At 43.9% G+C, this 21935-nt stretch overlaps 1 protein-coding gene and 2 pseudogenes across 4 annotated transcripts in view; 1 reads left to right on the top strand and 2 right to left on the bottom strand.

Annotated features, from left to right (window-relative positions):
* The window catches only part of LOC148029133 (ABC transporter B family member 25, mitochondrial-like), a 280954-nt gene that overhangs the window by 8813 nt on the left and 250206 nt on the right, over positions 1-21935 (top strand). For all 4 annotated transcript variants that reach the window (XR_015692380.1, XR_015692381.1, XM_087687888.1 and 1 more), the window contains exons 2-3: positions 6828-6917; positions 9535-9663. Coding sequence is in view for 2 of the 4 variants with exons in the window: in XM_087687888.1 (XP_087544014.1) it covers positions 6828-6917; positions 9535-9663 (219 nt within the window). In the remaining 2 variants the exon portion in view is untranslated. The remainder of the gene's footprint in view (positions 1-6827; positions 6918-9534; positions 9664-21935) is intronic.
* LOC148029136 (uncharacterized) lies at positions 12190-16090 on the bottom strand (annotated as a pseudogene).
* On the bottom strand, positions 18098-19006 carry LOC148029135 (uncharacterized; annotated as a pseudogene).

The raw sequence follows: 21935 nt of genomic DNA, 5'->3' as shown, positions 1-21935 counted from the left end.
CCTTCACTGTAGATGGGAACCCTCCGGGATGCATGGACTGAAGAAGGACGGGTGCGAGGAGTCTCCTCCCGTCGTCAATCACGAAACTCCTGATAATCCCGTCTTCGCTCAGAGGAATGATGAGAAAGGAGCTCATCCTCTGAGTCATCAAAGCCTGAAAACTGGTAAGACATCTTCCAAATCTGCAAACACCAAACACACCATAGAAAATTTGCCGATGCCGAATGATCGCCACCAGAGGGGTCACCAACCACCAAGCAGACCACCAAAACGCAGGGTTTTGAGGTCACCCAACACCTAGAGCTGCAAAACACAAGTATGGATGATGTAGATCACCGAAGCAGAAGCCGCCAAACACCAAAACCTAGTATGGGATGAAGTCGCCAGCAAGAGGGCCGACAGAGGGTGAGAAAACTTCCGAAATAGCAAAACGCCAGCAGGAGTGTCCCCCAGCTGTGGGGAAGGCCGCCTTGCAGAAAACACACCCAGGAGGAGTGAGATGATGACGTGGCAGCCTCAAAAACTGCCGCGTGCAGCAAACGCAAGAGTGTGGACCACCAGAATGAGCCGCCTCGGCTGTTGGAGAAGATATGGCAGCAGCAAGGAAGGGAATGGTGTCTCTCTGTCGATGGAAGCTCCTCCGTGCTCTCAGTTAGGCGATGATACCATGTGAGAGTGTGAAACGGAAGAAGAAACACGAACACAGAGGAAGAGAGAGAAAGCAGAAAATGAAGGAAGAAAATCTGCACTGACTGAAATGAATGCTGAATACAAAGGTGTGGACTGATCAGTCCCTGCACGCAGCCCGAAGTGTCAATGAGAGCACCGGATCAGGCTGGAAACAATGGCAGTACCAATGCCGGAGTGGGAGAGGAGGGAGAGTGTGCTGAAATCTAAAAACAATATGTGGGATTGATGGGGGGGGGCTGCTATATATAGCCCCCCAGCCTCCAAATTGGCCGACTTGGCCCAAAACTGGCCGACTGGCCCAAAACTGGCTGACTGCACTATAATGTCCATCTTGCCCATAATATGGGCCGAGTGCCTATACCCAAGAGCTGACCAACTGGCCCAGGACAGGCTAATAGTTTTCAGCTTGATCTGACAGTGGTTTTAGGGCTATTTACAGTAATTACAGTAGCTTGTTTTGATTGTTTGTGCACTTATTTGCCTTCATTATGGTTGGTGGCTCCTTTGATAGTGCTATCTTTAATATTGACAAGCTGAATGACACCAACTACAGCTACTAGAAGGCCCAAATCTGGTAAGTTTTAGTGCAAAAAATGTAGGTTAGGCCCTTGAAACATAATGCTATAAAGCTTGAACTTATTGATGCAGATGATTGGCTGAATTAAATGAGCTATGCAAGTCCACTATCATATTATTCCTCTCTAAGCAGGTATTCTATAATGTTGTCTTTGATGGGCAATGTGCATGGAAATTATGGGAAAAGATTTGCAATGTCTAGGACAAGCAAAGCCCTGCTTCTTAGATGTATTGACTGAAGCAACTCATGGATCTTCGCATGAAGGAGAGCACTTCTATGTCAGCCCACTTAAATGAGTTTCATTCCATTATCAGCCATTTGTCTTCGCAAGGGGTTGAATTCAAGGGCACTCGTCTTTCCTTGTTTCTCTTAAGATACACTGCCTCAATCATGGGATATATTTCGTATTGCTATGTATGCTGACATACCTACTAAGAGTGTACTCTTTGACTGAAGAGGTTAACAAAAAGAATGTCGATGCTTCTTGCATCTCTCATACAACAGTTAAGAGGCAATAATGGTAGGAGTAGTGATGACCGCCGTGGGAGAGACTTTCAGCAGTCTCGCTCTCAGTCACGTGGACAATCTTGCAATAAGCCTCATAGCCGTAAGTCCTCATTGGCTTGTCATTACTATGGGACAGTAGGGCATATTTGGCCGCAGTGCCATACAATGTGCGAAGATAAGCGCAAGGAAAAGGACAAGGGTAAAGCACAAGACAAAAATGATGATCGCAGCATTGTCCTTAGCAAGTCAGTATTAAAATTGAAGAGATTAATGTTGTGTAGATTGATTTTGATGATGATTTTATACTTGTAGCTTCTTCTCTTGATACTTTACAGTTGATTGATGCTTTGTTAGGGTATACCCAATGTTGGTTGATAGATTCAGGGGCTTCTTTTTATGAGACCCCTCATAGAGAGTGGTTTTATTTCTATCACAGTTCAGCTAGATCTGTCCATTTGGGTAATGACTTGGCATTTGAGATAGTTGGTATCGGTAATGTCCAGTTGTAGTTTGGTTCAGGTTGCATGTTTACTCGTCATGATATAAAATGTCATGTACCGGCTCTCACGAAGAGCCTTACCTTTGCTAGCACTTCGGATGATGTAAGTTATGTAGTTTCTTTTGGTAGTTCCTCATGAAAGATTACTCGTGGGAATCTTGTCATTGTATGTGATACTAAGTCTAATACTCTCTACCCTTGCTTGTATCTGGGTCAGTTGACTATATTTTGGTAATGGATGCGATTCGACATGTATCTCTTTGGCATCATTGCCTTGGGCATATGTCCTTGAAAGGAATGAAAATGCTTACGCATTTGCAGTATCTTTCGTCCTTTGAAATGAATGAAAATGCTTACTCATTTTGCAGTATCTTTTGCCCCTTGACTATTAGTGCTTTGAGTCTTGTGATCATTGCTTATATAGCAGCAGACACACAATACACATAAAAAGTCTAGTATGATACGCATGGTTGAGCCTTTGACTCTTGTTCATTCGGATGTATGTGGTCCCATGCCCTACAAGTCGTTAGGTGGCGCGAAATATTTTGTTATTTTCATTGATGACTATATGCATAAGGTTTGGCATATCCTATTAAACAGAAATCGGAAGTCTTGGTTACGTTTCAGTGTTGGATTGCTTTGGTTGACAACGAGTTTGGGTATAGACTGAAATGCATAGGGTCAGATAATGGGGGTGAGTATGTCTCTAAAGTATTTGAGTAATTTTGTGACAAGAGGGGTATTAAGTGTCAGTTGATCGCCTCATGCACCCCACCCCAGAATGGTATGGCTGAGCCCATGAATAGAACAATTCAAGAGTGAGTTCGCAGTATGCTTTGCCAGGTAAGCTCACCACAATATTTTTGGGCTGAGGTAGTTCCTACTACCGTACACTTGATAAATCGGTTCCTATATACTGCTCATGACTATCAGGTCTTTCCTATATACTGCTCTTGACTATCAGGTCATAGAGGAGGTATAGTTTGGAAAACCTTCCTCATATGCTCATTTGCGTGTCTTTGGTTGTGAGGCTTTTTGCTATGTACCCAAGGACAAGTGCAACAAGCTGGATCCTAAGTCTAGGAAGTGCATATTTCCTGGTTATGGGGATGCAAGTGAGATGGGCTATCATTCGTAGCCATGATGTTGTTTTCCATGAGGAGAAAATGCATAAGCAGCTTGGACATGCTATTGAGGTGCGCAGGGTGATCTTTGAGGAGAAACCTGCTGTTATTGTGCAGCCAGCTAGACAGCCTACAGCAGCAGCTGATGCCCCATTGGCTTTGATCCTTGATGCTCCACAGGATGTATAGGCCCCATAGCTAGCTTTGAGGCAGTCTACTAGAGATAGACGACAGGTTGCGCGGTTTGAGTCCTCTATGGATTATGTTATGATAATAGGTGTTGGTGAGCCTCTTACTTATGATGAGGCTATGTGCAAAGGTAATCGTCACTCTTGGGAGAGGACCATGCAGTTGGAGTATGATTCATTGTAGAAAAATCATATGTGGGATTTGGTTCCTTTGGCTAGCAACAAGTGTGCTTTGCCATGCAAGTGGATGTACAAGTTGAAAGTACCCCTGGATGCCCCAAGCCGAGATACAAGGCCAGATTGGCTGCTAAGGGTTTCAAGTAGGAATATGGTGTGGACTTTGATGAGGTCTTTTTTCTTGTTGTGAAGATGACTAACCTACGCTTGGTACTGGCTTTGGTTGCTTAGCTTGACTTGGATCTTTATGAGATGGATGTCAAGATGGCTTTTCTTCATGGGGACTTGCATGATGAGATTTACATGGAGTAGCCTAAGGGCTTTGTAGAAGATGGCTAAAAACACCTAGTGTGTAGATTGAGGAAGAGCCTTTATGGCCTTAAGCAGGCACCTAGGAAATGGTACCACAAGTTTGATGCTTTTATACATTCACAGGGATATTCTCGTAGTGATATGGATTCGTGTTTATACACAAAGAAAGCTTGTGATGGCAGTCTTATGATTTTGATCCTCTATGTGGATGATATGTTGATGGCTGGGAGTGCTCAGGATGAGTTGGATGCCTTGAAAGGTCATCTTAAGAAGAGCTTTGAAATGAAGGATATGGGACAGGTCTCATATATTCTTTGATGGTACCTTGCTACTCAGATAACCATAGTAATTCTAGAGCTAATACGTGCACCAACTCTCGACTTCTGGAAGGGGCACATTTATTAGATAAAAGGCCGATGCGAGCTTGCCCAGTAATACATAACTTCCCGAATCACACGGCCTCAGCGCTGGCGATGCTTCATTCAAATTTCTGTCCTATTAACTTTCGATGATAGGATAGAGGCCTACCATGGTGGTGACGTGTGACGGAGAATTAGGGTTCGATTTCGGAGAGGGAGCCCGAGAAACGGCTATCACATCCAATGAACGCATTACGCGCGATCGCTCTAAGGGCCTCCCTACATGTCATAGAAGAAGTACATCCAGAAGGTCTTTGAGTGGTTTCATCTAGAGGATGTTAAGCCTATTGGTTGTCCTTTACCTTCTCACATGAAGGTTAGTTAGGTCGATTGTCTGTAGTCTGATGAGCAGAAGGCCGAGATGGCAAAAAACCCCTATGTATTTGTAGTGGGCAGTTTGAGATATGCCATGATAGCCACGCGTCCTAACATAGCATTTGCAGTGGAAATTGTGGCACGCTACATGGCTACACTTGGTTGACAACATTGGGATGCCGTCAGGGATATCATGAGGTACTTGAAGGGCACAACAGCTATGTGTATCTGTTATGGTGGCTTGGATATAGGAGTTGTGGGATACACTGACTTTGATTATGCAGAACATGTAGATAGTAGGAAGTCCACCTCTAGCTATGTCTTTACCTTTACTCGAGATGTTATTTCTTGGACGTCCAGGGTGTAGAAAAGCACGGCCCTATCTACTACAGAGGTAGAGTATGTTGTAGCCCCACTGAGGCTTGCAAGGAGGTTTTTTGGTTAGGTTGTTTGGTGGGAATTCGGTTTTCCATGCAAAGACGAAGTACATTGAGGCGTGTTACCACTCTATTCGAGAGGTTGTAGAGGACAAGTTGACAAAAACCTTGCAGATGTGCTCATTAAAGGTCTCTTAGCAGAGCGTTTTGCCTTCCTTAGGAAGTTGATGGGTGTTGGATGAGATGACATTTGTACTTTGTCACTTTTTTCTTGTTCTCTCCTTGTTGGGGGGACATTTCATTTTAAGTGGAAGATTGTTGGGGATAAAGGTGCTTGTGCTTAGCTGCCCGTGTATTAGTTACATTGACAGTACTCACATACTTATACACTTGTACATTGTAGGCGGCGGACGCCCATCATTGTCATTTTATTCTTTATTCTTTTAGTGACATTTGAATAGAGGAAAGCTAGGTCACACATTGTGACTGTTGGAGTTTCCACATCTTGTGTGTGCCTCTTTTTCTTGCTCTTGCTCCTTCCACCATAGCTCTTACTTCCGCTTTGTGCTTCCACTTCAAGGCTCACTCCCTTCATGTAGATCCATTCTTATGTGTTTTCTTTACTGCTTGAACTCTTGAAACTCTTGTGAGTCTGTAATTTTTTGGCATACATCTATCCCTCAAGCTCTCTTGCCTCTACTCATCTTCTTTGTATTTCTCTTATCATGGCTTCTCCAGCTTCTCATACAGATGCTCAACGTCCAACCATTTATTCCTTATCCATGAGTGTTATGGTGGATACTTGTTGTATTGAGATTCAGGTTTTGCCGAGGATATTCTCTTGGCACTCCATATATTTCAGTTTTAGAGAGGGGGTGACATGGAAGGAGGAGAAGAAGTCCTGGTGCTATTATTGTGGCAAGAAGGGACATCTCTAGAAGGACTGTAGGACATTAATAGCTTTATAGAAGGAGAAGACACGGACGGTGATGACTCTCTCAGCGAGTCTTCAATGTTGCTGTAGTGTTTGGCAAGCTAGCCTAGAAGAAGCACATAAGAAATCTGTAAGAATTTACTGGCTCACTCGCTATGCCTTCGTCTCTATCCTTTTGCCCCTCAAAAGTTTCTATGTGTTGGGAGCTGTAGAAACAATCCCAGGCATCTTTGATCCTCATATTCCATCACCCTATAGAGAGGTCCAAACCCATCTTCAAAAGGCAATGAAATCCCCCTCTAATCTCATAATGTACAATGCATTTGCAAATAGAGTACTCGTCAGACTCAACCTCCTGTGGTGGCATAATTGGAAAATGTGTCTTCAAATGTGTGTATACTATTCCATCTCAATCTTGAGCTGGTGTGCTGATGTTCGTCCAATAGCACTAGACATCCCTGTTTTTTTTGTTTTTTTTTGGGGGGGGGGGGGGAGGGGAAGGGAGGGGGAAATTATATAATGTTCAAGCAAACCATGTGAGCTTGCATAACAATTCTTCATTACACTTATGTCTTGAATTTCTATGAAATTAAAAGTGGTATGTCTGAGGCCTTAACTACTATATCTGTTGATTAAAAACTAAGGAGGGAGAGAGTATTTTGATGCTGACAAATGATGCTTACAAGTGGTGAATATGTTACCTATTAGGTGCTGCCTTACCTTTGGAGTTTAGCTGTTGGGGATAGAACATTGGGGTGGCGCTTGTTTGCTGCACTTTTGTTGCTTATTGGAGGCAAGGTAATCTTTTTTAATTTGTGAGTTGCAAGCTCTTTGTATGGTCATCCATCATTAGTTGGTTAGGTGACATTTTGTTGTCTTGGAGAGTGAGTTGTGACGTGTATAAATGAATGGACTTGGTGCAAATGTTATGATACTTAATATGTGAACAAAATTTCAAAGAATAAAAGGATTGAACAAAAAAAAAAACTATAGCAATGCCATTCTTACAAATCTTGCAAATAGAAGTAACTAATATGGTGACTGTAGGGATATTGTAATTGAAGGTGCTTGACAAGCATGTGCAATTGCCGTTACACAAGCCCCTGACCATGTAATTTGACCTACTATAAATGCACGACATATTCTTATTTGAGGCAGCAAATGGTTTCATATGGACAAAATAATAAAGCTAAGGATGATAGCTCAAGAGCAAGAATTAACACATATCTTTTACCAAAATATGTGAGGAGTTTCTTGATTATGTGAAGTGGGATCTTGTAATTCTGAACTTAGTGTTGCATTTGTGTTGAACTAACTCCACTCCTTTAAGTTATTGTGATTAAAGTTTGCTTTAAGTGTGATTTTTAGTATGTTGTAATACAACTCCTTGGATGTTACATTGGTACTAGTTTAAACTCATATAGGGTACATGAATCCTTCTGTAGATCATCACTAATCAAAGAAGTGGACTTGATCATGTTTCATTCTTCTCTCTTTAAAAGGAAAAGAACTGGCTATTAGAACATGTTGATTTTCATGCCAAATATATGTGATTTGGATGAGCGAACAATCTCTGCTTTGGAAGACTATAGAGGATTGAAGGAAAAGCTAGAAAGGAAAGACAAGTGTCAACATTGTCATCCAATGGCCCCCACAGAGTCGACATGCTGGCTCTCCTGTTGAAGATGCTCCAACTGCTTCAACTCTATGCCACTGTCTCTTGCAAGTGTCTTACTCTTTTTCTTTCTGAAGCTTCTGCTTCATGAGAGAAAAACTGTGCAGTCACTAGGTTGACTTTGCTGGTCATCCCTGCCTTCATGGCTATTGTTGTTCCTCAATGTAATGTCCTGATTCATGCATCTATGCTTGTAGAATTTCCTTATGGCAGAGGCTCCCTTTTCACGAAAAGGAGTTGCAGCATCAAAGAAGCATTTTGTGTAACCTTCAGAAAACCTTAAGATGCTATAACTAAGAGTTCTCCTTCCAAAAACAGCACAAACTCCTCAAACACCGTAGGCAGAAAATTCCAATAGCCTATTATGCAGCAACAGCAGCTGCAAATATTTCTGGACTAGTTGTGTGGACAGACGTAGAAGCAGGGATGCAACTGTTGCAGCCAAAAACCTCAGCAGTATGCGATAGTTCCTTGTCAAATACGATGCTTTCTCACACAATGGAGCACAGAGTCTGGAATGAGAAGATTGAGATCAACAAGAAAACATGAAAACTGATAAAAGCTAGTTGCATAGGAGAAGGGTGTTGAGAGACCAAATTCATTAAGTTTATTGTATCCCATATATTCCTATTTTGGTTTCCATTTACAGCCCCCAAAATGCCTAATTTGTATTGTTTATTAGTGCTCGGGAAACATGAAATTCGACAAAAGCTAGTTGCATAAGAGAAGGGTGTTGAGCAACCAAAGTCATTAAGTTCATTGTATTCCATTAATTCCTATTTTGATTTCCATTTACAGCCTCAAAAAAGGCTTTATTTGTATTATTTATTAGTGTCTAGGTGCCACTCAAAAGAGTTGGGGCGCCCACCCTAGGCAGTTCAATGGTTCATATACCTATGAATAGGACATGGGCATTCATCACTATACACACTCTCATTCATTCTTCATCATTAGGTGATGTGTGTGGGTCACCCTCCATTGTCTCTTGGAATGATCACTATTTCAAATTAGAGTCCAAAAAGTGAATGGCATATCTTGGAAACATTGAGCTTGCTTGTTTATATTATCGCACATAGATTAGGTCTTATAAATTGATAGCTTTACTTGTATGTATCATGGCTTATGGGCAAGGCAGATTGACATGGTCATGCCAATTGTTATTTTTGTAAAAGGCATGCTATGGATGAAGTAAGATTATGGAAGAAAATTTTCCAGTTAGGAGGTTGATGATAATCAAGTTTCTGGTAGCTCTTGTTCATGCTGTTTCCATTTCTCTTTTGCTACCATTAGCATGACAAAACCTAATCCTTAGTTTATGTAAAGTCCCCTTGTCCAGTGGAGGTTTGTGGTAACCAAGTTTGTGCTAGATCTCATTCTTACTATGTAAAATGGAGGTCTCTCTTTCACTGCTATAAGCACCGTAAATCCTGATCATGTGTTTATTAATAGTCCTCTATAGCTCCCTTTTTCTTTTGCCTCAGGTTTTGATATAATCGCAAAACATACCTGTCATTAATATTTGTGTTGTAGATTCTAATGTATGGTAATGGTGTATTTTTGTTTAATTTTTTGTTGTTAAGTGCCAAAATTACGTGCTGAGAGCATCCTAAGGACTAGTGGAATTTTTAAATTTGCTAATTCCCTTCTTTTCTGAAGCTCAACTAAGGAAGGTTTCACTATTTTATGAAGTTGCAAAATGGTTTAATGGCTTGCTTGTATTTTTGTCTTGATATTATGCAGGGAGCTGGACTTGCTGGGCCGGTTTTACTGAAATGGGCAATGGACAAGCTGCAAACAATGCCATACTATATGCACGACCAATCCAGAAATATAATCGTTGGAGCACTTGTCCTTTCTGCTCTAAGCAAGGTGTGCATCTGATGAGCCATTTCCTGGTGATGTGACTGGTTTCTTAGCATGTTCTGTACATGTATTGGATACCTGCTAAATATGTCATTTGGCCATAGCAAGCAATCCAGTTTGTGTTTGGAGGCTGATGTGCTGTATTTTTGCTTTTAGAATCAACCAACAGATAAAGAAACTCAAGTCATTCTTATCTGATATACGAGCACTTAACGACCAAATTTTCATGCAGTCAGGCTTGAGATGAAGTCATGGAAATAATATTTCCTCATTGAACAATGCACATTGCTCAATGACTGTAGGATGAGAGTGTTAAAGAGAAATTTCAGATTTCCATCGTGCGAAAATGGAAGAAATTAGTTGCTGCCCTATCTAGATAGCGATGAAAGTTGTCTCCACTATTGGAACACATCCATGGTTGAGCTATCAATGGCATCCACAAAACATATTGCTATTCACAAAACCAACTGAATACCATTGAAAACTGATGATTATCATTGAAAATCAGCAACTGATAAATCGATCTCTGATGATCATAGATTGATGCATACTACCCCATAGTGATGCAAATGTAGTCTCAGAGTCGTAGTGAAAACCATACCCATGTGCATATCAACTATAGTGACTAGTACTATCATGAGGACATGCATTTTTGAAACCTCACTTAACATGTGGATTAATTTTTAATCACATGGTTAAGTAAATGTTGCACATGTGAGGTGTAATTGGGGTTAGAGTAAATTTACGAGCTTGGGACACGAAGAAATGATGGGATATCAAAGGCAAAAGTTGCTATAAGTTATGTCGCACAGGTACTTGGTGGTACCTAGTGCCAGTTGTTAGCCTAGGTCATTCATTTGGCCATAAGTGTTAGTTGGTGACACTAGAAAAGTGGTGTTTAATAGTACCTAATGCCAATCTAATGGTCTAAGATGGCATAGAGATACTTGGGAATGGAAGTTGCCTAGCCAATTTAATTATTGGTCAGTCAGATTATTTTTTAGGGCATTGAAATAATTATTAGATTAATTTTCAATATTTAAAGACTGAAAATTAATATTTAATTATGGATAATGTTGGAAAAACCATTTGGGAAGGTTGCCACTTGTAAAAAATGCCCATGCAAGACTGAAAAACGTCTTTAGAGGTTGGAGAGAGGCATTTTTAGTGATTTAGCTTGCAAGAGAGAGGAAGGAGATGTTACTGGTTTGATTTGCAGCCATTGGAGGACCTTCTGAGGTAGCCAGGGTCAGGAGAAGACCAATCAATAGCAGGTGACATCATCTACAGGCTGTTGAGACAAGGCAGCAACAGTAAATGACTAATTTTCTTTAGTTCTTTGCACCTACAAGAAGTTGTGGCAAGGCAGCAGCTGCATTTTACTGATTCTCAGTCATCCTTCGCGACAAAGCTCTGAATTTTCTCTCTCATTTCCCAGTCATTTCACAGCCTTGCTCTGAAGATCTTAGCATTTGGATCCTTGGAGGTTGAGAAATTGCAAATTTCTCTACTGTAAACCCTAATTTACAGCAAAAATTAGGGTTTAACAACAGCCTCAGGAAGCGTGCCAGAAATTGAAAACCCCAAGACTTGGATTTTTCAAGGTTGAAGGTGAATTTCAGCTAAATTCAGGTGAAGGACTAGCCAGCCATTGAATTTGGGGCATTTTCATCATTTATGAAGTGGGTGAATGCTAATTAAGTGCCCGAATCAAGGGGCAAATGATATTTAAGACTTGCTAGTCACTTTGGACAGCAAGGGGAGTTTGGATTGCGAAGGGAATCGGGAGATTCCCATTGTAAATCAATTTCTTCTTCAATAAAGCTAAAGAAATACCGAAAGGGGCGCCAATTGTTGGGCCAATCGGGTAGGGATTTACCACCCATCCATGGAAGGAAGGGTGGTTACAAGTACACTGAATAGCGACCTCATGGCAAACATACTGTTAGCACAATACCTTGGATGCACACTGAATATATCCGAGATTCACACGAGAGCTAACCATCATTGGAGGAGTGGAAGTGCTACCTCCCCCTTGAACATTAGGTAATCCGATCCAAAGTCTGCTCTAATTGAAAAGCTTCGAGGTAAAGCTTCAACAACTCAGGAGGGCTTGCCAAGTCAGCTTCTTTTGTCCCCTTAGCATCCATTGGTGAATAGTTTTGAAACTTCACCAAATACTTTCTTTTGGAAACTTTATCTCTGATCTTTCTCTCTTTATGTGCCAAAATTTGCTTGGGTACTAAAATCTCATCTAGCTCCTCAACCTTTGGTTGAATTTCAGTAGATACATTCTTATGAAAAGGTCTTAATAAGCTCACATAAAAGGCATTGTGTATCTGCTAATCTGGAGGCAATTTCAGCCTATAAGCAACATTGATGATCCTCTTCAACACTTGAAAGGGCCCATAGTATCTCATATTCAGCTTTAGATACCACCTTTCTCTAGCTTTCATCTTTTTCAACCTCGCCTTTTCAAAACACAGCAACATATAATTGCTCTCTACAAACTGTAAAGTATGTCTATGGCGATCAATTGTCTTCTTTTGCTTCTGTTGAGACCTCTGAAGACTGAAGAGCATACTTAACTTTTGTATAGGCTGCATCAATGTTTTCGATATACTTTAAAGATCTTGTCTCTTATGTGCAAAAAAGGGGGGACTTTCTTGCCACCTTCCACAACCTCCAATGAAGCTTTGCCAATGGAACTATGCATTGTATTATTGTATGCAAACTCTACCAAGGGCAAATTCTACTCCCACTGTGACTTATGCTCAGATACATAGCATCTCAAGAGATCAAGCACATTGAACAACAAATGACTTCCTTAGATTTGGCAACACAAGTAGAGGATTTGAAGTCATCTTTTCGTTAAACTTTTCAAAGCTTGAAATTTCCACCATTGTCTACTTAAAAGGCATACCCTTCTTCTGCAAAGCATGCAATGGAGATGCAAATTCAGCAAAATTGTGTACGTACTTTTTGTGATAGGAGCATAGACCCAAAAAATAATGTAGATTTCATGTATATTCTTTAAGGGTGGCCATGAATGTATTGCCTCAACCTTTGCAGGGTCCATATCCCTTGTATCTAGCTCATATATGTTGGCTTACTACTATCCATGCACTTTGTAATCTTGTGAACTTGTACTTTCGTCATTAATATAATTACCCAATATGAGAGAGAGAGAGAGAGAGAGAGAGAGAGAGAGAGAGAGAGAGAGTATATTAACGTCTCTAAAAGGCCAATGTGGCCTATGAGACCAAAGCTGTACATACAATGATGGTGTGTTTCTCATCTAGAACGAGAAAAAAGATGAAAAACATGCCTATAAGACTGAAAAGGAAATGAAATAGTGTCCCATAAAAGGGAAACATGTCAGTGATCTGAAAGTGAGAGTAGAGAAAGGAAAACTCTCCATCAATGATATGTCTGTTTTCTAGGGAGGTGTATCTCTGCATAGCTGAGGCGTCTTGGCATCTGTCTCCTGTGGCGCTCAATGATGGCTTTAATTTGTCTGTGGTGTGGATGTCTAGGCCTTCGTCCGGGTGGACGTGGGCGCCTAGACCGGCTAAGTGCCACTGCTCTATCCAAAGGGACACCTACAGAAGATGAGGTCCAATGATGATGTACTCCTGTAGCCTGTGTGGCAGTAGTAGTGGTATCTGCCATACTCTGTTGTGTATCCATGAAAAAGTCAGTGACTGCTCTCTGTCTATGTGAGCCGAGCTGTGGGGGCCTCCTACTCCGTAGAATTGTTGCTCTGCGCCTCTGGAGCTCCAAGAGGAAAAATCCCAAGCATCTCTGATCCTCATACTGCATGATCCGTCTCAGGGGTCCAAAACCCTCTCGAAACAGACAGTGGTATCTACCTCGTATGTCGTAATATACAGTGCATCGGCAGATATAGTGTTCCTCTGTCTCTGGCTCTTTGTCGCATAGTGGGCATATGCGTTCTTCTGTCTGTATACCCTCCCATCTGCCTGTCTCAATCCTCAGGTGGTGGGATGAGGTGCGGATCTGACCAATAACTGTGCGTAGTCCATGAGGCAGCTGTGTGTCCATGTAATTGGGTCGGGTGATGAAACCATCCTCAAATACTTGGAGGAAGTGGGTCTGGTAGTGTGCCATCCTCGTGCCATGGGGCAAGGGGGGTCGGATCCAGGTCTTCTCCGTATCTAACTTCAGTATGTCTGCTCTGATCACATGGTTTAGCTCTAATCGGCTTAGGTGAAGTGTAGGGCAATCCAGGCTATAGTCAAAGGGGGGTAGTCTGTCAATCTGCAGACCATGTAGACGCATCCATGTACTCATCTGAGCATACCAACATTGTCTGTCACCGTCTGCTGCTAGTTGTCTAGAAGAGGCTAGGGCTAGCCGTGGGATAAAATGATATATTAACCTCTACAAAAGGTCAAAATGAGAGAGAGAGAGAGAGAGAGAGAGAGAGAGAGAGAGAGATAAAATGATATATTAACCTCTACAAAAGGTCAAAATGACCTATGAGACCATGAGTTACAATCATGTGTATGATGGTACAACTGTTTGGGCAAAATATGTAGCACAAAGCAAAATAAGAAATGAAACTAACTATGGCTATGTGTAAAACATAGAGCTCTATCTAGTAACAATGACCCCCAAATGGTACAATCTCATGTGGATATGGAGGGCCTAGCTCTAGCCCGAGCAATAATCCCCTATATCCGCTTATGAAGGTGTCGTCGGTGTCTGTGTCGAGGCCTAGGACGTCTGGATCGGCTAAGCTGAACGGCTTGATCAATCAGTACTCCTTGTTTGTGTGTGGACTGTGGCAGTGAGAGGCTCTCGTGTGGACTGTGGCTGTAATTGTATTGAAGTCTTTTGAGTCTCCTTTGCAAAGAAGTATGTGAGCTGCCTCTGCAAAGGGCCTCGGTGTCTTGGAGCAGCTATACTCCTGAGGTGCATGCCACGAAGCCGTCGTATCTCAAGAAGAAAGAGGCCAAGGCATTGCTGATCGGTAAAATCCATGACTCTGGATAGTGGTTCAAATCCGTCTCTAAAGAGAAAGTGGAAACGACCACGGACCTCATAATACTCTGGGCAGCGGCATATATAATGCTCCTCTGTCTCTGGCTCTAATTGGCATATCTGGCATATGCGCTCCTCTGGTGGGATGGATCTATATCTGCTAGTCTCAATCTCTAGTTGATGTGAGGAGGTACGCAACTGGCCAATAGTACATCTGATCCCATGGGAAAGGTGGGTGTCCATGTATCTCGGGCGAAGAATGAATCCATCGTTAGTAGTGTGAAGGAAATGCTCGCGGTAGAAAGCCATCTTTGTTCCTAGCTCCTGCCCTGGCATCAACAGCTATGTCCGCCTGATATCCAGCTGAGTAAGATCCATTTTGATGATCTTGCAAATCTCTAACGTGCTCAGATCAAGAGATGGTGCATCAAGGGAGTACTGGAAGGGGGGTAACTTGTCCATGCTAAAGCCATGTAGCTCAAACCAGGCCGACATCTGTGCATACCAACATGAAGTATCACCCTCTTTGGCAAGTTGCCTGGAGGACTCAAGGGCTGCATATTTGTGTTTGGGTAAGTCCCATAGGCTATGTATGTATGTGACCGATCGGGTGAGGGCCTCTACCACAATCGGCATGGTTGCTAGCTCGGCTCTGATGATCTCATGTGGCACTGAGGCCTTACATCTGATCATCTTGGATATCATGGACACATGGGGTTTCTCCATCGACCTCCATTCGTTATAAGTGCGCCTTGATCTGCTACGGTGGTCAAGATTGGGCCTCCATATTTGTAATCCATAAAGTAGTGTGGATGTGACTAGTGTATCGAAGAGCCATCGCTTGGTGCGGGTTTCTTGGAATTGCACCTGTGAGCACATCCTCTCTCCAAAGTACCTAGTGTTGTGTATCCGCGAGTCAGTCTAGTGTCTGCTGCCTTTCGCATAGAAAAGGTGGGCCCTGTGAATAAGACTCCCAGGCATGTATAAGAATCCACATACTCCAGTTCCTCGGATCCATATGTGAATTCGGACGCTGATCTCATGACCCAGTGTGGTGTAGTATTAAATACCATCACCTTGGTTTTACCAAGGTTCACTGAAAGCCACTGTCCCAAGTATAGGAGTGTAATGCGTCCAAGTGTCTTTGTAGACCCTCTGGAGAGTCAGCTATCAATACAATGTCATCTGCATACAATAGGAGAGGTATCCAAGTACCAGCTAGTGGAGCTCCTCTATCTCCTTCTTGTGAAATGTAATCAGCAATCCCATCAATGTACATGCCAAATAATGGAGAGAGGAGGCACCCCTGCTTCACCCCAATGGTGGAGTAATAAGGTGCCGAAAGGCCCTCAGGTGTCCGGATTCTACTCACAACTCTCTCATACAGTGCCAAAATACCCTAACTGAGCTCTTTCAGTACTCCCATGGCATGTAGTCTATGTATCAGCTTGTCTCTCGGTATTGTGTCAAAGGCTTTGCAGAAGTTCACGAAGCAGTAGTAGGTCCGTCGACCATGGGCCCTTCCCTCCTCAATGATCTCTTGGAGTGTGAGGATGTGAGCCAATGTGGAGAAGCCTCTCCTAAAGCCAGCCCGTCCCTGTGCTCTAAGACCCCACATCTCTACCCACCTGCTTAACTCATGCTCAAGGATGGAAGCATATAACTTAGCCAATGTATGCCCAACCATGATAGTCCGATAGTTATTGGGTAGAGTAGGGTCCGCTAACTTGAGGATGGGCACAATAGTGTTCGTGCTCCAGCTTTCTGGTAGGTCTTCACACATGGCTCTGCCCAACCATGATAGTGCGATAGTTATTGGGTAGAGTAGGGTCCCCTGACTTGAGGATGGGCACAATAGTGTTCGTGCTCTAGCTTTCTGGTAGGCCTTCACACATGGCTCTGTTAAACATGTAAGCTAGGAATCCTGCCACCAAATCTCTAGCATGGATCAAGTGCTCGGCTACTAATCCATCATGATCTTGTGCCTTTCCTCTGCTAAGTTTGTCAATGGCCTCTCGGACCCTACTTTCTGTAAAGAAAGTGGTGGTCTCTGGGCAAGGCTCAAGTGGGTCAGGAAGAGGTGGCTGACCCTCCACAGTATAAAGACTAGCTGTATACTCCTCCCATACAGCGGTGGACATAATAGGTGTGGTCGGGCAATGCTCTCTGAAAAGCCTCCAAGCCTCTTGAGAGTCTTGGCTCAAGAATAATTGATATAGGTCTCGCTCCATCTGGGCCAAGAATGTTCTCTTTTTCCACCGTGTGAGGCGTCTAAAGAGTATCTGTGCCTGTCTGTTGGGTAGTGGACCCCAGTGCTATCTCTCTCTATAGCTGTGCTCTGGTCTCACGGCACTCATCATCATACCAGCTATTCCGGGTGTCACCCCGGTGGAGGCTCTCTGTGTGGGTTGTGAGTGTGGGCAGGCTACACTTGCAGTGATGTGTAGGGCCTCATTGAACTGCTGAGTCAGCTTCTGTAATGGAACGTCGGGGTCTGCATCATGTAACAATCTAAGGATCTCTGCCTCGTAGGTATCCTCTCTCTGTTTGGAAAAGAGGTATCTCGGGTGTTGGTGAGCTGCATGATGGGTCTGCGTGTCAGTGAATTGGAGGTCGATGGTGAATGATAGGTAGGCATGATCCACTACAACTCCGAGAAGGCGTGGGGATACTGAGAGGTCTTGGATGTGAGATATCAGCATCAGTGGGGCAAGAACATAGTCTACTGTGCTGGCACCGTGTCGGTGAGGATAACATGTGAAGGCGCCGGATAGGGGGTATCTAGCCAGGCCATTGAGAATGGCCAACTTGTGTGCTCCATAAGGTATCTCCCATATTTGGTGACTTCCCCCATATCCTGAGATGTCCTCTCTAGCTGTAGCTCTGACACATCTTGCTCCTGTAGCATCTCCTTAGATGCATCAAAGAAAGACACCTAATGGGAGGCTGTCCTGGCATTAAAGTCCCCTAGTAAGATAACCTCTCCCTCCTTCGAGAACTCCCAAATGTCCTCATCCAAAGCCACATATGGTGATTGCCCCTTGGGTGGGGCGTATCGGGACGTCATAGGGGGGAAATAGCATATGGCAACATACAAAGTGCGTTCCTCACCACACACTCACACCCACATGTATCTAGCCTGCTCATCTCTACAGACTACCTGGATTATCTGCTGCAGCTCCTCCCTGAATAATACTGCCACTCCTCTCGACCCGCGATTACCGTGGTCTGTGCATATCTCCTTCCTACAAGCTGACTCCCACCTATAGCCTGTCACCCGTGGAAGTGGTGTATGTGGTCCCTGATGTGTCTCTGAGTAGAACACTATATCTCTCCTTCTGAATGTCTCCTCAAAAGCTCCCACATCCAATCGGAGGGCTCCATTACAGTTCCAGACTGCCAGTGCAAGGCTGGTCCCATAGGTTTGATGCCGTCATTTGTGGTGCCTCTCCATGACTACCACTCTCCCTCCTCTGTAGAAGGCAAGTTTGCCCTCCTCCCTGGCTGCCTTAATGTTTGGCATGCACTCCCTCATGTGGGCTAGTTGGGTTGGTGTGAGATCGTCACCCAAAACACACTGGTCCCCTTCAATGTACAGCGTTGAGCTAGGAAGTCTCTCCTAGCCTCCATGGTGGGGAAGCAGAGAATGAGTGCACGCTCTTTTGAGCTCTCCCTTTCTGTGCTTTTCTTGCCCACTCTCCAAGCGGAGACATGCGTGCCTTTCTTAATATTCATTAACGTGTATAGCACCTTGGTGTCCTCATCCAAACAGCCTTCTTCCTTCTCTAACAGCATAAAAACAGCAGCAACTTCAGCAAATCTTCTCTTTTCTCGCATGCCCACGCTCGCCTCAGTCTTGTTCTGATGCACAGCCCACGTGCTCGCACTTGAATGCCGAAAACACAGCCTTGTGTCGCGCTGAAAACTCCTCTTCTTCATGCATCTTCAGCCCCGTCACCCGAACATGGACTGCTCTCATTTTCCTTTTTTGTTCCTCCTCCAATGTGTCATTGATTATGGTTGTTGTAGATGCGTGTGCTAGGTGTTTCCCCTTCTTTGCAATTTGAATCCATTGCTCCGCCTCTACTTGCTGTTGGGTTTTCTTGAGCATCTCTGTCCAAGAAACAACCTCCTTTGTCATTTCCTTCTCCTTTTTTTGGAGTTGTTATACTTCCTCTTTGATGCAGATGAGCTCCTTGGTCATGCTAGGTTGGATTTCTCCTTCCTCTAGCTTGGGGCTGAGCTAAATGTCAGTCAATAGCTGCCTAAGTGATTGAATCTCCCCATCTTGGGCTTCTATCTTCAATTCCAGCTTTTTAATCTTATCGTTCAGCTGCCTGTTCACTATGCTCAGTCCGTTGTCATACTCCTCGACTTTGTTGATGGCATTGGTAATCATCTGCTCTATCTGGACCTTCTCCATTTTGGGGGCGAACTCCGTCTGGTTGTGTTGGGCCTAATCGTGGGCAACATGGCAAAGCGTGTACTACAGATGCGACCTTGGACAGTAGGTGGGAGTCAAGCCAGGCAAGTACGAGTCGAGGTGGGAGTCGGGGGGCGGACGACAGGCCAGCAGGGATCGAGGTGGGAGTTGAGGTGGCAATCAGAGCAGACGAGTCATGACAGGCAGGTGGCTGTCGGGGCGGATGAGTCACGGCAGTCGGGGTGGACGGGTCATGGCAATCGGACGAGTCGTCCCAAGCAGGCGGGGCGGACGAGTCGCGGCAATCGGACTAGTCACGACAGGCAGGCAGCAATCGAGGCAACTATCAGGGCGGACGAGTCGTGGCAGTCGGGGCGAATGAGTTGTGGCAATCGGGGCTGGACCTGATGTGGAGTTGTCAGCAGAACAGGAGAGAGTTGGTGAGAAGGTAGAGAGAGAGAGATTAATGTCTCTAAGAGGCCAAAGTGGCCTATGAGACCATAACCAATACAACTAGTATCATCATCTCTCATCAGATAAGAAGAGGTAAGATTTATATGTTAGTTTACATGGTATATTGGAGTGAGTAGTATGGAAACTGAAGAAGTTGGAAAAAACAAAGTTTAAAAAGATCAAGAGTGTAGGGTATCTCCCCCTCAGTCTATGGAATCCACCAAGACTCTATAAGCTACATCCGACTGAGTCACCACATCAATTTGCCTCTGTAACGAGCAATCGAGATGCGAATGTGGCGCATACCTATGTTGCTGAGTAGGTACTCTTGAGCATTGTGCTTTGTGTAGCGTTGTAGCTCTGTCAACTGTGATGCCTCTTGATGGTGTATCTCGACAACGCCTATCAGTAGGAGATGCTCCTCCGTCTTTGCTCCCATCCACAAAGCTGGCACATCCTCTCATTGGCTGCAATATGGCTCCATCGACCTGTCTCAATCATCAGCTGATGTGATGAGGTGTGGATATAGCCAATAGCAACTCGGAGTTTGTGGGAAAGTTGATCATCCATGTACCTAGGCCTCGCTATGAAACCGTCATGAGAAAGCTGCAAGAAGTGACATTGGCCGTTTTCGTGCCTAATGGGAAAGGGGGACTTGGACCAAGTCCTTTCTTTCTCCATTTTAGTGATGTCTGCCCTGATCACACTATTCAGCTCTGCATGACTGAGGCTCAAAGTAGGGCAGTTGAGGCTGTAGTCAAACGATGGTAGTCTATTGGTACTGATGCCATGTAAATTCAGTCACGTGCTCATATGTGCATACCAACATTGTCTATCTCCCTTTGCTGCAAGCTGTCTTGAAGACTCCAGCACTAGTCTAGGATATCTGTCTTTAGGGAGCTGCCATATCCTGTGGAGGAAAGGAATTGCTTGGAATAATGCCTCAAGTACCATGGGTGCAGCGCCTAATTCTGCTCGGATGATCTCCTGTGGTATTGAGGCTTTTGCCTTATCATATGTGCAATCATCATGACCAACGGTCTTTCCATGTGTTCCCAGCGATCATAATGTTGTGCGTCCGGTCCATCACAGTCCATAAGTGGCATCCGTCTAGTATGATAAAGGCTTGGGCCCCAAATGGCTGCCCCATAGAGTAGTGTGAGCATAACAAAAGTGTCAAAAAGCCACAATTTGGTGCAAGCCTAGCCTCTGAAGTCTCCTTCCATGAAAACTGTGGCCCCTTGAAAGTGACCTCGAGGTATACATATTGTCTAACCATTTCCACAGGCTGGCCGTCATATATAAAGTGGTGCTCTGAGCGTGTCACTCAAGCTGTTGAGGTGGTAAAGACCATGATTTTAGTCTTTTCAAGATCAACTTTGAGACCTTTATCTTCACAAAACACATACAATGCATCTAGATGCCGTTGTAGTCCCTCTGGTGAATTTGAGATAAGCACCATATCATCAGCATATTACAAAATTAATAACAGTACCCTAGCCGAGTTGGCTCCCATACCACCCCATCTCTGCATGTAATCGGAAATCTCGTCAATGTATAGTCCAAACAGCAAAGGAGAGAGGGGACAGCCTTGCTTTATGCCCATGGTACTAGAGACTGAGTCTGTTGTGCCTCCAGGCACTCATACTCTCCCTGTCACAGTTTCATACAATGCATAAATACACCATTGCATATCCTCTGGGACCCCAATGGCTCGCAACCGTTGCATGAGTCTTGCATGTGGCATAGTATCAAAGGCTTTGCGGAGGTCCACAAAACAATAATAGATTCTTTGCCTCAGTGATAGTCCCTCCTTAATCAAGGCCCTTAGCGTGAATATATATTATACGGTCTAGCGTATTGTATCCGTGGCGGAAACCAGCTTGTCCTATAGATCGTATTTTCTTTGTTTCAGCCCACCAATTCAACTCATGCTCCACAATAGGGGCATATATCTTTGCTAGCATATGGCCAATCATAATAGTGCGGTAGTTGTTAGCGACCAATGGATCTCCACTCTTAAAAATTGGCACTATTGTGTGGTTACACCAACTTACTGGAAGCCCCTCACATATGGCTCAATTGAAGAGATTCGCCAAGATAGGGGCCAGTGTATAACATGCATGTGCAAAATGCTTTGCCACAAGGCCATCTTGATCATGTGCTCTTCCATTCTTCAACCTCCAAATGGCATATCTCACCATCTTTTCCGTAAAGAAACCACATTGTGTTGGCCTAGAATTTGATGGACAAGGTACCCGCTCTTGTGATGAAACATTGTATAGTGCCCTAACATGTTCATGCCAAACCATAGGTGATGTCAACTGAATTGGGGGTTGTCTCCCTTGAAATTTCCTCCATGCCCTCTTGTTGTCTTTGCTCAAAAAGAGCTGAT

This window comes from Lygodium microphyllum, chromosome 11 (assembly GCF_053477565.2).
Source record: "Lygodium microphyllum isolate KBCC chromosome 11, Lygodium_microphyllum_v1.1.10, whole genome shotgun sequence".
Taxonomy (NCBI): Eukaryota; Viridiplantae; Streptophyta; class Polypodiopsida; order Schizaeales; family Lygodiaceae; genus Lygodium; species Lygodium microphyllum.
The sequence above is the reverse complement of the archived record's forward strand: the minus strand, read 5'-3'. Positions and strand labels throughout refer to the sequence as shown.